Source organism: Corylus avellana, chromosome 3 (assembly GCF_965113065.1).
Source record: "Corylus avellana chromosome 3, dhCorAvel1.hap1.2, whole genome shotgun sequence".
In the NCBI taxonomy this organism is placed as follows: Eukaryota; Viridiplantae; Streptophyta; class Magnoliopsida; order Fagales; family Betulaceae; genus Corylus; species Corylus avellana.
In genome coordinates, this window is record NC_142492.1 from 7,399,995 (window position 1) to 7,418,120 (window position 18,126).

At 35.7% G+C, this 18,126-nt stretch overlaps 2 protein-coding genes across 3 annotated transcripts; one reads left to right on the forward strand and one right to left on the reverse strand.

The window, feature by feature from the left end:
* Positions 1-735: 735 nt before the first annotated feature.
* On the forward strand, positions 736-4,681 carry LOC132174728 (putative lysophospholipase BODYGUARD 3). 2 transcript variants are annotated; one of them, XM_059586380.2, is made up of 4 exons: positions 736-1,776; positions 2,000-2,328; positions 2,437-2,615; positions 4,072-4,681. In XM_059586380.2, the coding sequence occupies exons 1-4, from the start codon at positions 1,194-1,196 to the stop codon at positions 4,394-4,396; spliced, it is 1,416 nt and encodes a 471-aa protein (XP_059442363.1). In that variant the 5' UTR covers positions 736-1,193; the 3' UTR covers positions 4,397-4,681. The 2 variants fall into 2 exon arrangements, with proteins under 2 accessions (XP_059442363.1, XP_059442362.1); XM_059586379.2 differs by having other exon boundaries at positions 1,156-1,776; positions 2,416-2,615.
* A 5,502-nt stretch (positions 4,682-10,183) lies between these two features.
* On the reverse strand, positions 10,184-12,220 carry LOC132176170 (transcription factor MYC2). Its single transcript, XM_059588303.2, has 2 exons — positions 11,422-12,220; positions 10,184-11,196 (listed from the first exon to the last, which is right to left on the reverse strand). Exons 1-2 carry the CDS (start codon positions 12,058-12,060, stop codon positions 10,444-10,446), a joined length of 1,392 nt encoding a protein of 463 aa, XP_059444286.2. The 5' UTR covers positions 12,061-12,220; the 3' UTR covers positions 10,184-10,443.
* Between the last annotated feature and the right edge of the window lie 5,906 nt (positions 12,221-18,126).

An 18,126-nucleotide genomic window follows, 5' to 3' on the forward strand; every position in this document is an offset into this window, starting at 1 on the left:
AAAATGGTCATTATTATGAAGAAAAATACAGTTTTTATTTTTATTTTTTAAAATACCAAATAAAAGAAGAGCCAAAATAAAAATTATTGCTTCAGAAATTTTTTTTAATTTTTAATTTTGTTATTTTTTAAATTAAAAAATAAGAAAAAAGTTTCTGAAGCAAAATACAGTTTTTATTTTAAAAAAAAAATACCACAAAAAGAATAACCAAAATAAAAATTATTGCTTTAGAAAATTTTTTTATTTCTAATTTTGTTATTTTTTTAAATTAAAAAATAAGACAAAAATTAACCTACAATAAAGCAAAATAGTTTACCTTTAGCATTTTTCTTAATATACATCTGTAGTATTTGAGGACGGTGACTTATTGGTAGCTCTGGGAATGGGCGTCATGTGGCTAAGACAGCATGCAATAAATACTAGACGACTCCGGAGGCCTATTGATTTTGTAAAACGAAAAAAGAAAAAAGAAATAGTAATAATTCTGACATTAATGAGTTAGGCAAGTACTTCTGAGAATGAGTAATGAAGAAAAAGTAGTAACCTAGTGGATGGGAAAAAAAAATGAAGGGCAATCTAGAATTTGTGATGGGCAAGAAAGGTGGGCCTTTTTCTGATCTACTGGGTATAAGAAGGAAAGAAGAAACATTTCTTTCTTTCTTTTGTTACAGACTAAACTCTATTGGAAGAAAGTATTGTATATATATATAAAAAGAAACGACCACATGGGCGATATTTTTGCTGAGGGGAATTTGTTTCTTCAACTGGGGGGTTCAACTACCACCCGACCTCCTTGGCCAACAAACGAGGTTAAATGAAACAATGAATTTATATATATGTTTCTAGCTCTTATGCGTCTCAAGACTCAAGCCTCTCTCTCTTTCTCTCTCTCTCTCTCTCTCTCTCTCTTTAAGATTTATAAGTTTCAAGCGAGAGGATTCCCACACGCTTTCATTACATGAGAGACATCACTTGGGAGATAGCTGTTTCCATGAACCAGAAACCCATATTTTTTGGTTGGCTTTCTCTTTTTCCTAGCAATATAGGATTTACCTTTCAACAGAAGAGAAGCTATTTACACTTACAATGACACTCTGAACTTTATTAAGCCAATGGGTGCCTTCACGTTTTCATTTTGATCCTCTCTCTGTTTCTGTCTCTGTCTCTGGTACTTCTTGGTGGTCTCGTTAAAAATGGCTGCCATGGGGAAAACCAAAAGGGTTTTAATAGTAACCGGCAGAGTTATAAACGAGGCTGTGAGCTTCTGTGTCTTCTCTCTTCTAGACCTTCTTGATTTCCTTCTTTGCTTTGTTTACAAGTTAGCCGACTTCTTCATTGAAGCCGAATGGAAGCCATGCTACTGCTCCTCCGGCAAAGAAGCCATCACTTGCAGTGGCAAAATCTTGGTTTCCGAACAAGGCGGATCCAAGGTTGTTTGCCTCAGCTCAACCAAGCTACAATTGGAGGAGATCTCAGACACCCTCTACACACGCCCTTCCTTGGTCTCCGAGGTTTCAAGCTTGACAGTTACCGAGCTTAAACGGCTCAAGGTGGCCGATCGGACGACCATCGTACAATCCTGTGAGAAGATCAAGAAAGGCACGGTGCGTTCATCTTTCACGGTTAACTCCACCATCGTTGAAATGCTTCAAGGAAAGTTTGGACGGCACCAATTTCACCCCATCCCAAGATGGTCCGATTGTAATTGTGGATTTTGCACTTCTTGGACCTCCTCTAGCAAAGAATCTCTATTTGTTCGAGCCGAAGGACTCAAAGGTAATAACACAAGCATTATTATTTAGTAGACCGATAAAGCGACGGTGAAATCAACTATAGAGTTCCATTAATTTCATTATCTCAATTATATGACCGTTGTGCAGTAATTTACTTCATACCATTTATCTATCTCTTTCAATCAATAACATGATGTTGAACCCCACTTTATGTTTTTCAATCAGAAAATAACCTGATTAATTTATATTATAATTATGGTGGTCAGAAAAAGCACGAGAAGATGTGTTGTTCATTCATGGCTTCATATCATCATCAGCATTTTGGACGGAAACATTATTTCCAAACTTCTCAAGTGCGGCCAAATCAACTTATCGCCTATTTGCCATCGATCTGCTTGGATTTGGAAGGAGCCCTAAGCCAACCGACTCCCTTTACACTCTGAGAGAGCATGTTGAGATGATAGAACGGTCGGTGCTAGAGCCACACAAAGTCAAATCCTTCCACATCGTGGCCCATTCTTTAGGCTGCATTTTGGCTCTAGCACTCGCCGTAAACCACCCTGCCTGCGTCAAATCCTTAACCCTACTGGCACCTGTAAGTAATTCCTCCTGTTAATCTTATTATATATATTATATGGTATATGTACGTGATATTGTTTTGGAATATATAATTACATGGCAGCCATATTTTCCGGTGCCGAAGGGAGCACAAAGTGCGCAATATGTGATGAGAAGGCTAGCTCCAAGGCGCGTGTGGCCATTGATTGCGTTTGGGGCGTCGACTGCATGCTGGTACGAGCACATCAGCCGGACGATTTGCCTGCTCATATGCAAGAACCACCGGTTGTGGGAATTTCTCACCAAACTTGTGACCAGAAACAGGTAATTGATCATCAACCCCCTACTACCAGCTTTGACTGTGTCAACGCTTCCTCTCATCAACTTTTGCATAATTTCCATCTACATGGTTTTTCCCATCTACAAATACCAAACTACCCATCGGCTTTTGTTTTTTTTTTTTGGGTTCAAACTTCAAAGTAACGTATTAAAACAGTACTTTCTACAGTTGAATGATTTTTTGTATTCTTTTGAAAATAATATTAGAAGAAGAAACAAATCCTAGGCAATCTATTCTTGAAATTTGTTACACGGATGGCTATTAAAGCTAAGAAATAAATGTGAGTAAGGTTTTACGGCCCATTTTTCTAAATAGATTTTCAGCAATTTTCTTTTATGTTTAGGTAAGTGAGCTCCATATAAATTCTCTCGTATTTATTATTTAAATAGTTAATAATTTAAATAATAAAATGTTAAAATCTACTATCTTCGGTATATTGAGAACAGTTGGATCAAGTTTGGGTCCCAATTTCGGCATGTTATTGTCACAATTTCAACGAGTTCAGCTCTAATGAGAAATTGGACCCGAGTCAAAGTGGATCCAGCCAGAACGTACTAGTGGGGTTAAATCTATTATGGTGCAGTGGATCACAAGTGTCCTGTTGATATATGGTGGGGTTATATATCCCTATAGTCAATACACTAGAACAGATGTGTCATATATATCAATGAGGTTGTTCGTATATATCCAGACTCGGTGATTGATTATAGTGCGAGCGCAAGAGACACTACAAAATCATTGGCTTTTACACGTGAAGAAATGTCATTTTCTTTTCTTTATCTTTAGGAGATCGATCAAATTATATATGCTTATTTTCTTCGAATCCCGGTGCGTAATTTAGGCAGGATTTTCTTCGAATCCCTCTTATCCCTTAAACAGGCCTCTAATTAACGTAGTCATGCATGTATTAAGATGGTTTTTTTTTTTTTTTTTTTTAATAATAAGTTTTAGGCATTTTCAATGACGAATATCTCTCATTACAAAAATAATAACAAAGACAAAAGTAAATTATAAGATTAATTAAAATATTAAACATTAACAAAAGTGACAAAACCCGTTTTATCTCCATCAAAATTAGGCTTAATTACTCCACATTCTTACTTTAACCGAGATGAAAAAAAACTTGTTCCTTCCTGAAAACAGTATACATGTTAGATAGGGACAGATAAGGGTAAACATAAGCCAATTTTTAAGTTTCTTACGCGCGATTCGGGGGGCTTAGGTCAAATGTTCAGAAAGTCACCACCGTTCACTTGCGCAACCAACAGGGACAGAATTCAACGTTGAAATTAATTGGGTTCTTTATTTATTGTACGTCGCCGTTGGGCAACATCAATTGAATTCATTCGAGGCTTTTCGACACAGACATCTATCTACTTGTGTCAGAGAAGCATGAACTTTTATTTATTCTTCGTAATTTTGGTGGAAATGTTTTTACAGAATGAGGACATTCTTGCTCGAAGGCTTCTTCTGCCACACCCACAACGCTGCATGGCACACCCTCCACAACATCATCTGCGGCACCGCCAGCAAGATCGACGCTTACATGGATGCAGTGAGAGAGCAGCTCAAGTGCCAGGTCACCATCTTCCATGGCCAAGATGATGAGCTTATCCCCGTTGAATGCAGCTACAATGTGAAGACCAGAATACCTCGTGCCCGAGTCAAAGTGATTGAGAAAAAAGATCACATAACTATCGTTGTAGGAAGACAAAAGGCTTTTGCTAGAGAACTAGAGGAAATATGGAGGAATTCCAGTGATTGATTAAAGCTAGACCTCTCCATTTTCTACCTTCTTTTGGCCTAAAAAACCCACCCTCCATAAATTTCCACCCAGTCAAAAAGTTGATAAATATTGAATAGCCTGAGGTTGGCAGGTTAATTATTTACTGCTTCTTCAAGTCTCGAGTCTGAGTTAGCCCCTGAAATTAATTATTACCCACTATATATCATTAAGAGGTGTGAAAATGCTTGCTTAATTATAAAGATGTACTTACTTAATTTGTTAAAGCTAAATAAACATTAAGTTGAACATCTATCTTATTTTCCTACCGGATCAAAATCATTTTATTGGTCTAAATTTTGTTTTATTTTACTTTATAATGTATATGGTGTCACATCATTTGAAATGATATGTTATAACATGTAAGACATACCATTAAATCTATGAAATCAAATATGAACTGTGAAATAAAAAGGATCAGGATCTTGGTTTGAACCTTTATTACCCATTTTGAGGTTTGTCTAGGACAAAATTTGAATGATTGAGATGGGTGAATGGTTGAAACAATAAATCTTGATTACATGAGAGGGTTGATGTACTGACACCTTATGGCAGACTAACAGCAATGCTACATAAATGAATAATTATTAACTTCCAATCCTTGCCCCCAATTTCTGCTCTAAATTTCTTTATTGATTACTAATTTCTTCATCTACTCACAAAAGAAGATATAAATTCTTCCTCCATATTATCAAAGAACAGCAATAGAGACTGTTCCTAGCTCCACCATCAAGAATAAATATTTTCCTTTTGGTTTTGCTAAAAGGTTATACCCTAGACGGAAAGCCTCTTAAACATTTTTTCCAATATGTCTTTCTAAAAATATTTTTGGGTATTATGCCAATTGATCATGATCAGGCAAGCATCCAATAATGTTCATATTTCATTTGGTCACAAGCTTCAGTACCTTTACTAGTACCGTTTTAGAAGTTCAAATATGAAAAACAAATATAAATTAAAATAATATCATATGGAGCATATATAAGCCAGAGAAAAATAAAGATTTGAGATGGTTCACTCTTGCCTATGTCCATGGTTGACAATACCCAATAATACCTTATGAACTTGATTAATGGTGTCGGTCTATAATTCGAGGATTGATTAAATAAAAAATTTAAGTTCGATCTCAACTTAATTAATTAACGGTTGAATCATCAACCATATACTTTTAATCATGATCAAAATAAGACTTAGTCGGGCAAAGCTATATGTCAAACACTCAGTTTGGTAGGCTAGTATTAGTTGAACCGTCGGCCAATATACAAACCATACAATACATATTCTGCTCAAAACCTTAACATGCATCAGTGAGCCGGGTCCTCGATCTGGGATTAAATCTGGATCTTGAAGCACAAGGCAGCAGACTGAATTCCTGCCAGTAGACAGCTAGCAATTGCTAAATTCACTTATTGCGACTTGAAGCATTTATTAGGGAAGGAGAATTTCTAGGCAATCTGGTAGAGGTGTGTAGCTCTAAGTCAATGAGCATGGCCAAAATGTTATTTTGGTTAGTTGAAATGTTAAAATGGGAGCAAAAAGAGATGTATCTGGCTCAGCAAATTAGAAAAACATTTGATGAGTTGCTGCAGTGCTTACCAAACATTGTCTTCTTTCAACAAAAAATTAAAAAATTAAAAAATTTAAAAAATTTTAAAAAAAAATTGTTGAGAAAGAATATTTAAATAGAATACTGAGAGTACTTAGGCTCCGTTTACTTCGACGTAAGATGGTTTCCGTTGGAAAATATTTTCAGGAAAGCCATTTTTCCTGAAAATGTTTTTCTGTCGAAAACATTTTACGATGTTTACCGTGCATACGGAAAATAATTTTTTTTTAATATTTTTTTTCCAATAAGGTCCCCGTCGGGACTTGTTCGAAACCCGCAGGGACCTGCCCAGGACCCCGCTGGGACTTGTCCGGGACCTACACAGGACTTGACCGGGACCTGATTGAGACTTGCCCGGGACTTGCCCGAAATTTGACCGGGACCCTACCGGGACTTACCTGGGTCCCCGTCGGGACTTGACAGAAACCCGCCCAAGACCCCGCTGGGACTTGACCGGGACCTGCCCTGGACTTGCTCGGGACCCCGCCAGGACCTGCCCGGGAATTGACCGGGACCCCGCCCAGGCAAGTCCTGGGTGGGTCCCAGTCAAGTCCCGGGCGGGTCCTAGGCGGGTCCCGCCGAGGTCCCTTGCAAGTCCAGGGCGGGTCCCGGTCAAGTCCCGAGCAGGTCCCGGCGGGGTCCCGAACGGGTCCCGGTCAAGTTTTAGGCAAGTTCCGGTCAAGTCCCGAGCAGGGTCCCAGTCCAGTCCCAGTGAATTCTCGGTCAGGTCCCGGGCGGGTCCTGGTAAAGTCCCAGGCAGGTCCCAGCGGGGTCCCAGGTGGGTTCCGGTCAAGTCCCGGGCAGGTCCGGTCAGGTCTCGGGCAGGTCCTGGTCAAGTCTTAGGCAGGTCCTGGGCGAGTCCCGGTCAAGTCCTAGGCAGGTCTTGGGTGAGTCCCAGTCAAGTCTCGGGGAGATTCTGGGCGGGTCTTGGCAAGGTCATCGCTTTAAGAATGAAATGCTCATAGTCAGAAAATGGTTTACGGTTTTCAAAATCGTAAACCATTTTCCGAAAATTAAAGAAGAATTTTTGGTTAAAAGGAAAATATTTTCCGTTGACCAATATTTTACGTTGAAGTAAACACCATAAAATGTGAAAATTATTTTTTGGAAATCATTTTACGTCGAAGTAAACGGAGCTTTAATAGCTAAAATAGAAAGTGAGATGTAGATACGTTAGAAAAATGGGTAACTATTATAAATAATAATAAAAAAATGTTATTTTTTAGCTAAAACGAAAAGGAAATTTGTTGAGTCGGATGTGAACCTTTCATCTCTTAGGCTCGCCAGTTGTTAATCTCATTTCGGTTTGGTCTTTTTGAAAAAACTCAATATAACAATGTTAATTGATCATATGCTAGTAACCTCGCCAAATAAGTCGTTTCGACTGATCAAAGTAAAAGTATTCTCATTTTCATCTCTTCCGGCTGGCATTCTAGTTCTTATTAGTGATATCAACCCTCTCAATTGGGTCCTTTCTTCTTTTAAGGTGTCGGCATAATTTGCTCAGGAAAAAAGAAGAAGTGATATATATGCTTATAAGTGTCATAATCATATATAGCACAAATTCTACTCGATCAGTCCACTAGATATTGTCTGCTAGAGCACATGCCCCTTACTCAATTTTGCTGTTTCAAAACGTTTATCGTTGGGGCCTAGTAAGCTATTCGTCAAGCCTAGAAATCATATTGTTAAGAGTACGCATGCACATGGAGTGATCGGGGGGATGTTCTTAGTATGCCCAAGTCCACAAGCAATTGAATTATTTTATTATTTCAATAATATCATTAGAAAACACAAAATTAATTATATTATTGTTACCCCCCACATAACCCATTTTTTAATCAATAAATTAAATACAATTTCTTATTATTTTATTCGTCCTTCTCCTCCAATACTTGCATTGTCATGACTTGCATCTATACATATACCACTAATTTAAGTTACAGAATGATTTCTTGGCCAAGTTTCTCGCAATATATAAGAGGAAAGAAGTTTATAAAAGGAAGCTATTTCCTCATTTGGTTTGGGCTGTGTCACCCAACTTTGACTGCATGGAGGAGCTTTTCAGAATACAATAATAATAATAATCTGCAACGACAACGCATTGTGTAATCTATTCACTGTCACTATGATTATATATTGGACCCTCTAATATATATAGATAAATGTGGGCTGTTGGCTGACCTAGGAAAAACATCATAGACCTAGCTATTACTACCCATCATCATGGGTAATATTTTCCACACGACAAGCTCTCTCATGCAGGTTGGTGAAAGAAACGACCTAACAAAGGCTAGCTGTAAGCTAGAGCTTCGGGAGGATCACCGACCAAAATACTACAACTACATTAATCGATCATACATACTAGTGTGATTAATTGCTCAAAATATATAGCATGGAATAATTACATTTAGCTGCTATTATAAGTAATAGTTTAGGAGATGCGAGAAATGCATTTTGGACAGCAAGAATCGAGCTTGTTGCATATAGCTAGATTAGCTTAGAATGAGAATTATGTCGATTATCCTTATTCTTTCCAATAGGGTAAATCCAACGTGGAATTGGCTTTGTTTGAATTTTAACATTAGAGAATAAAACAGGCAGGTCATAGCTAAGCACATGCCTAAACCGAAAGATTGTGATTTGCTATAATTCTCTGTTTGGATTGCAGTTTGTCTGACTATAATTGTGAGAGACTCTCGATGTGACTCACTTATTAGAACAAATGTTCGAATAGTCTGAAATTGGTTCGGACATGTGATTCCTCTGAAAATTATCTGCCTAATTATTATAGGAGATTATCAATTATAAGGAATCCCTATCCTAAAGTGAAACTTCAACCCCGGGGTATTTGGGTTTCTATTTATAAGTGCTATGTGGTACTTATGGTCCGGTGGGGTACTTAATTTTGGCAACGAGGCCAAGCCGATGATTCGTCCAAGATAAGAGTACTATAATGGGCCTAAAAACTGTCGAGTTGTGTGGATAGGGATGTGGGTCTTGGCTGCTTCACCTTTGTACATCCCAAGGCCTGTGGTGTACGAGAGATTGGGCTCCAGCGTGGAGTATTGGAAATGTCTTTTCCGACTTTTTGTAGTAATGATACAAATTTTTAACAATTTTATTGTTTGAATTGTTAATAATTTTAATAATAAATATTTTAAAAAATTTATAAAATCTATTTGCTCGAACAAGTGTCGGACAGCACGCTCCTTATTCGGATAAATAAGCTTTATAGAAACTATTTCATATTTACTGTTAAAATTGTTAACCATTCCATTAGCAAATGTTAGAATCATAATTCAACACAAAACCAAACGTGTTACTGTTGCTTCATGTTCAGACGCGAGCTCGATTTGACAACCCAATGGTGTTCTCAATGATTAAATCGAATGGCAAACAATTTTCAAATGCCTTTGTCTCCATGCAAAGACAGCTATATATCTGGATATGATTGTTATATGTTCATGTGAAGTGACAAGATCGAACATCTATAATCTGCCTAATATCCTTTTATTCAAGTCAATATGTTAAAACTCATCACTTTTTACTATGATATCATATTAAATTATTATTTATCTCAAAAATATAAGTTAATAAAAAATAATAAATTTAATCATTTAATTAATATTATAATAATTTAAGTCTAAATGTATAATAGATTGAATGAAATCTAGCAAATTAAACCTTGTCTTGCACTTCATATTGAGTCAGATATATATCATGAGCCAACCTCCATCTTACTCCATATGATCATAAGTTGATAATTTGATTCTTCCGGACAAACAAATTAATAAAATCAACTACGGAAACATACCAAGAACAAGATTGATTCTCGATCCTTTGCCAAAAGGTGAGATATATATATATATATATATATATATATATATCACAATTCCGTATACTCAAATCTCCATTTTGATATCAGATTCCCAATTAATGTAGTATATAACATTGAGTATACAAATGGCAATATGATCCAAAATGGAAACTGAGTATTATAATTCAGAATCTCTCCCTATATCCACCTTATTATTAATATTGATTTATATTAGGAGCTTTTTCAATTCAATATTGTTGAACTTGGGCTATCGTTCAACACGCAAATTCTACTGAGAGAAAAAGTTCCAAGAGATATTGTAGGTTAACACCGAATTTAGTTTTTGTATTTTCCATGAGAATATGTTGGTTCACGAGACAAAACATTGTAAGCACATACAAACGTTAGCTTTAAATTGAAGAACATCGAGAAAGAAAGAAGTACAAATACCACGTTTCCTTCCTCGAAATGGGCAAAGCATCTGAAATTTTGACTCACCGGCCAGATGCTTGTCTTATTTACTACAACGAAACAGAAGGGTTGATGATGATGATGATGATGATGATGGAGGATCGATGAATATTAATCCCATAATATATAATTCTACATTCTTTGAAGAATAGCAGTTCTCATGACCTCCTCATTTTCCAATCCATAAGGAACTTTAACGACGACGTCTTGAAGCATCATCTCCTTCACGCTTGATATACTTGCATGATGAATTTGAAAGTTAAGCTCTCTAAGCGCACTCATCAATCTTGCAGAGGGGTGGTTCACGTCCGGACACTGAACTCTGATCAAGGCTTCTGACCCGACAATCTTCACCTCAATTTCCATCGTTGTTGCAGTGATCAAATTTGATGATGATTGCCGCCTTGTGTGACCGACCATGGCGTAGTTGATGCTTTGGTTGTCAAAAGTACTACTCATTTTCCCCTTTTGGGATGATCTTTCTTTTAGTTTTGCCTCCAAGTCTTCGATTTTGGCCTTGAGATCAGTGATGTATTCTACTGCATCCGCGAGTAGAGATGCTTTGTCCATCTTTGAGACATTGGGAACCGCCGACCGGAGCGCGTAGAATCGATGGTTGAGCTTCTCTCGGCGCTGCCTCTCCGCTTCCACGTGGTTTAGAGGGGATTCTGGCCCGGAGATCGTTGGCTTTCTTCCTCTTTTTTTCTGCCGAATGTTCAAATTCTCTATATTTTCAGCAGCAAAATGGCCATCGGAGTCGGGTGATGAAGAGCCGCCAAGAGCCCCTTCTTTTGCATCACCCTCCGACCGCGCCTTCTCTTGCAATTTAGCTCGTGAAGACGTTGCAATATTTAGGAGAGAAATATCTGAGCTAGCAATTTGTACCTGTAAGTTAAAATATAAATTACATGATTAAATTCATCATTTTCTATCGGCCTAAACTTCTAGAATAAATCGTGATTTTATAAGAAGAAATAAAAATTTTAGTTCATCGAAAAAATAAAAACATAGTATGATAGCATAGGTTTTGAGTTCGAAATCTATCTCCGTCATTCACTTCAACCAATCGAAATGTTAGAATATCAATTAAATAATTGAATTGAAATGTACCTGCTCCTCGTGGTTTCTCTGGTTTGAGACCAAAGAAGAAGTATTTTCAGAACCAAAAAGGGTCTTCACTAGTTGCACCAAGCCCCAATCTTCTTTGATCACATCGGAAGAACCCAATTCAACCACCCCACGAGAAGTTGAAACACAAACCAATGTCCGAACGCCATGCATACGAGCTTCTTTCACTCTCTCGCACTCGTACAATTGAAGCTCTTGATACCCTGTCAGCCAAATGTACGCGCCGCAGCCATACGCGCGGCCGAGAACACCATCGCGCAGAGCAAACGACCGTGTCACCGACACAGTGTAAAACCACTCAGAGTCGGTGACATGGCCATCAACTAGCCTGTCCACGTCCATGTCCTGATCATCAAAAAGAGCTTGGAATCCTTTCGTGATCGCCTTCCTTTTGGGTTGGTCTTCGGCTTTGGAAGTAGCAGCGACATCCCTGGTGCCACGAAAATGACCATCTCCCCACGAGAAAACAACACGACCATTGCTGTCTTTCGATGTTTGCCAGAAGATGGCGTAGACCCACCATTCAGGCCTGTTTTGAACTATGAACTGGAGGTGCTGTTGGAGAGTGGGTGAGGCTTCATGAGAAGCGGAAATAAGCGATGATGAAGAAGAGGAAGACATAATCGATCTCTTAATTGATTCAATTTTGCTTCAATTTGTTGCTGTTGATCTCTTTCAATTCTCTGCGTCTTTGACGGAGTAACTGACAAATGAAGTGAATTATCAAAAGTATCAATGAGAAGGACAAGCAGCCAAGGAGAAATTTTCGGAATAAGTGTTCTGAAAATTGTAAAAACTTTGAATTATAGGCATGAAAAATATGCCCCCTTCGAAAGAGGTATTAATCTAAGGGGGTACGCTTCTACGCTATAGGGGGCATTGGGGTGCCAATTGTAGAAACTCCCACGTGATAAACATTGATGAGTCAAGAGCTAGCTAGCCAATGGGTACGTTTAATTTTGTGGGTGTTCACAATTTCTAGAAAACTTTGATTTTGGGACACCCATCTTTTCGTAAAGCATTTTTTCTTCCTATTTACTAAGTTAATGGGGAAAGGCTAGCTGGTTGAATTTCGAAAAATTCTGGGTAATTTTGGCTTCATTTGAGGTGGATTTAACTTTTATCTTTCCCGTGAAAGGAAAGTTTTATAAATAAAAGGTGGACGTTACATTCGTTAGCTCGTGTGTTGGGTTCACATTGTTTTGAGTGTGGGTTTAACTTTATCTTTCCCATAAAATGAAACTTTTATAGTTATAAGGTGGATGCATGTCACATCTCATTCATTCGTGTATTGAGTTCATACATTGTATTGAGGAATATATATATATATATCAATTCTAATTCAATTAATTTTATTAAACGGGTCATAAACATAATCTGTTAATTTTGTGTTGGGTTCATATATATCGGATTCGTCGATAGTGTTAAAAATTGATGATAATCCTAGTAAAAGGTAATAGTAACTTTTAATATATATATATATATATAAGATATAAGATAAGGTGATTGCTAAGCTGTCATGTTTATCTTTGATTGATGGTCTGTTTGGGATTGCATTTGAGGGGCTTAAAAGTGTTTTTAACATTCAAAAAGTTCGTTTGAAAAAAAAAGTACTTATTTGGTAAAAAAAATTAAAAGCACTTTTAAATGTCCAAAAAATGGTCAAAACGTATTTTTGGCAAAAGTTTAAAAATGAAGTTTTTGCCCAAAAACTTTTTTTGACTTAAAAGCTCTATTTTTCAAACATAATCCCAAACAGGCTCTAACTTGATTCATTCGAACCTTTAGGGTAAAAATGTAAATCTATGATATTAAGTGAATTTAAATAATTTTGATTAACCATAAATGCTACAATTCTTCTCAAGGTGGATACTTTGATGAAAAATTAGAAAATATCCCCAAAATAATTATATGAATGAGAACCTAATGTTACTTATTTAAATTTTTATTGTTTAGATAAATATATTTAATAACTTAGAAACTAAATTGGGAACCAAATGACTACCTTACACAAAATAGAAAAACGAAAATTATTACTTGCAAGGAAAAAAAAAAAAAAAAACAAGTAGATTGGGTATAAGAAGCTTGAACGTAGGCTCATAGCCCTCTCTCAACTAAAACAAATAAAACTTTGGAGGGGTAAATTTTTTATTTAAAAAAAAAAAAAATATATATATATATATAGAGAGAGAGAGAGAGAGAGAGAGAGAAAGACGTACATTGTGGCTTGGGGGTTGAACCATGTAGTTCCTTCCCCGGCTTAGCTAAGAGTAGCCGTGGTCGGTGGATATGCTACTTATGAAAATTTATAAAATTATGGGATAATAGGTATTTTGTGGGTCATAGACATTAAAACAAAATATATATATATATATATATATATATTAAATATGTAGGACCCACACGTGGAACCACAAATTTTATGATTGATTTGAAAAATATATGGATGGAGATGGATGGGCCGAAGATGACATTCCTCTAAAAATAAATCCTGGCCTCTGGTATATTACAAGGATCTAATTTAAATAGATTTTACATATAACGTCATAAGTTGTTGTTGTTTTTTTTTTTTTTTGAATAAATACTAATTTCAAGAAAAGATAAAATTCAAATATTTATATACAGGAGGAGAGGAGCCCTCAAGGCTCCCCAACAACAAATCAAAGGTTGCATAAAAGATACCGAGTAATGCTATCAATTACCCCATTATTCTCACATCTCTTAAAGCTTTTATATATATATATATATATATATATATATATATATATATATATATATATATAACCTTTTGTCAAAAGAAAATGGTTGAAATTCATACAAGTTAATTATAGTTCTCACCCAAATAAAATATTTGAAACATATTAGACATGTTTCTGGAATTGCAACGAAGGTTCCTAACAATTTTTTTTTTTTCTTCTTTTTTTGGTCATGTTTTATTGAATAACACGATATAGATCTATTATGCTAAATTATCATTCCTAACATTTCTCTTAACCAAAGTACATTTTAACTAAATATTTGACTTTTTTTTTTTCTTTTTTTTTTTTGAGACACAGTATTTGACTTATTTTTTAATCATACTATATTGCATCAAAATCAAAGAAACAGACTGGGAGAAAAATTAAGCAAATCAGAACAAACAATGGCATAGAATTTTGAGGTGGTGACTTTAATAAATTTTGCAATGATGAAAGCATCACTAGACACCATACACTTGGTCAAACTTTACAGCATAATGAAGTTTCCGAACGAATGAATAGGACTCTCTTAGAGAGAGCACATTGCGTGCTATCAAATGTCAAGTTATCTAAGGATAATTTTTAGGCTGTGGTGGTTAATACAACTATTGATTGTAAAACTCGTTATGAAATATGGTCTGGTACTCTTGCTCGTTATTCAAAATAGTACTTTTTGTTGTCCTTCTATTGTCATGTGAATGAATGTAAACTTGAGCCTATGTCAATGTAATATTGCCTATGTTGATAGGGTGAAAAGATATAGATTGTAATGTTTTGATTGTTTTGATCTTAAATTACCTAAGTTTATAGTTGGTAGGAATGTTGTGTTTGATGAATCTACTATGCTTTATCCAATGAAGGAACCTGTTGTTTCTACATGAAATGAGTAGGGTCATAGCAAAAAGGCAAAGTTTCAAGTGGAAGCTTTACAAAGGGTGCAAATGGCACTCAAGATTAGCCTGTTGTAGATGGCTATGGTTTTTTATTTTATGACGATGATTTACAAGAAGAGCAAGAGTCCAATATTGTGAATAGTAGACATATGAGACAATTTAGGCCACCTTAGAGATATGACTATACAAATTTGGTAACGTATGCACTTATTGTGGCAAAGGAAACTGGCTTTTAGAAGCTTTCTGCTTATTTAGAATTGTCACAAGAAATGCGTGTGCACAATGGGTTGTTGTCATGAATGAGGGGATTGAGTCACTTTATAAAAATCCGACTTGAGAATTGGTACAATTGCCTAAAGGTGCTAAAACGATTGGTTGCAAATGGGTCTTTAAGAAAAATGAAGGGATCTCATGGGTTGAGGATGATAGATTCAAGGTATGCTTGGTGGCAAAGGAGCTATAGTCAAAGAGGTGTGGACTTTAATGAAGTTTTTTCTTTATTGTGAAACATAAGCTTATTTGCATATTGCTTGTCATCGTTGCTCTATTTGATATAGAGCTTTAGCAACTTGACAAATATCACGCTTGTTGGCTGAAAAGATCATTATATGGTTTGAATTTATCTTCGAGACAGTGGTACATGCGTTTTGACAACTCTACGGTCGACATGGTTAGTTAAAAGTAACTATGACAATTGTGTGTACTACACGATGGTTCATTTGTCTATTTGTTACTTTATGTGAATATCATGTTTATTGCTGCTAAGAGTATGCCAGTGGTTAACTGATTGAAACCTCATATGGGTCATAAGTTTGAAATAAAGGATTTTGGTGATACAACAAAAACAGAGATTCAGAGGGATAAAAAAGCAGGATTTTTTTTTTTTCTTTTATCACATTTCTCTTTTGTGTGAGAGTGAGTATTGGGTGTACTGAGCCTTTGACTTTTGAGTAATTTTCTCTCTACTACTCTTTGTACTTTATTTTTTTTTAGTGAATTTCTCTTGGTCGTCTCCAGCTATAGTATAATCTATTTAATTCAAACCATGTAAACCTTGATATCATACATGAAGACTAGTTCCATCAAACCTTTTTATAGCTAACATCTGGTGTGTACTTCTCAAAACATCAAGGCAAATACGAAGTTGTGCAGGTGGTTAATTCTGTTTTTCGTTACATATGCTTTTGTTTTTTTTATAAAGGAAGAGAAATTATTAAATCAGGCCTGGAGTTTAAATTTGTATTACCTTGATCTTGGGGTAAGCTCTCCCAGTCTCCCTTATCAATTGATCAATCATTTCCTTCAAGTTTTATACAAATTTTATCCTTTTTTTCTAACGAAACTCTTACAAATTAAGTTATAATTATACTTTAAATTTTTTAGGTTCCTTAATTTGCTTAGAACTAGCCTTGTGTTAGAATATATTCTATATGCGATTTTTTTTGTTAATAAAAAAAATAGACTGAATGTGTAACAAATAATAATATATAGTTAACTTTAATCATCAATGTTAATTGACTAGTTAACAAACCTTGAGATGTGACGAAATTTTATGTATGGATGATGTCCTTAATAATTTGGAATCTATATTGAAAAAGACTCGCTAAAAGTTTTATTTTATTTTTGTAAGTTAGATGTTGTGTCTTCTCCATACAAACCAAAAATCATGTTTCCATATTTTTTGAGAAAAATAACAGAGGGCATATATATCCCATTGACATTTGGCTAAAGATAGAAATAAGAAAAGAAAAGAAAAGATCGAACATAGTGATGGTTATAAGTACTTGTAGAGCGTATAGACAATTCAAATATTGTGAGTTATTTGATAATAATGAGACATGTTACACATCATTCTCTATCACATATTTCAACCATCTCTTTTATAAATTTACAGTTGGATTTGTGAGACGAGAAATGATTGGTATCAATATTTTGCCCATATGTTTCTCATATTCTACTACAAATTCAATAGATCAATCATTAGATTTGTGGGTTCACATAAGTCCACAAATCTAATAGTTAATTTATAAGATGATATGAAAAAATATAAGCTAAATATTGACACTAATCATTTCTCTTGTGAGACTCACCATCTACTATGCAGAGAAGGGTAAAAGACGTGATGGATAAGGATTTTTATCATTTTTCTTTAATAATTTTAGTTCTAAACATACATAATCATGGAGAGAGAGAGAGAGAGGGAGAGTTAAAAAGGTTAATTATTAAAGAAAATGGGTTTAAAAAAAGGTAAGATTATTTTCATAAATTTTAGGCATATATGTAACTAGGGTATCTAATAATTATGTATTAATTTTTATTTTTATTTTCTTTTCTTTTGACATGTCCACAGAAGGGAAGGGGAAGTGGAGATTCGAACTAGTGACCTCCACTTTATGAGACGTGGTTTATAGCCGATTGAACCACCCTATACTCTATGTCTCTCTAAAGTTTGCACTAAAAATTATAATTATTGTTAGTTCTTTTGTTGGCTTAATTCGGTTCCAAAATGCAGAGGTTATTATTCATGGGCTCAAACACAGATATAGAATACTCAGAATCAAATCTCCACCGTTCATAATGTAGATTCATGTGTCATGAACCTCCCTACAAAATTTCAGCTCAATCGGACCACAAAAACCCATCAATCGGAGCTGTTGATCAGGGTTGGACAGTATTTCCCAAATGTTGTTTTCTCCCTACTGAAGGCCATGTCCGAACAGGGTACTAGGCTGTCTGGACAGGCTTTTCAGCAAGCATATTTTTGCTCCGCAAGGCCCTGTCCGGATAGCTCATTAACCTGTCTGGACACCATGTACCTATTATGCCCAAAAACGTGTTTTTAGTGGGCCCAAGTCTATGGTTTGATGTACTGATATATACACATCATTATAAAAGATAAAGACACGAATTTTCGCCCCCAGAGAGTTCGTCGGAGGCTGTGCTAAGATAGATCATATTTTGTGAGCGTTAAATTGAATCTCTTAAAGTTTTAGTTATTTTTTTGATAAATCTACGGTTGAGAAGTCTATCGGAAGGGTCCAGTAAAAGAGAATCAC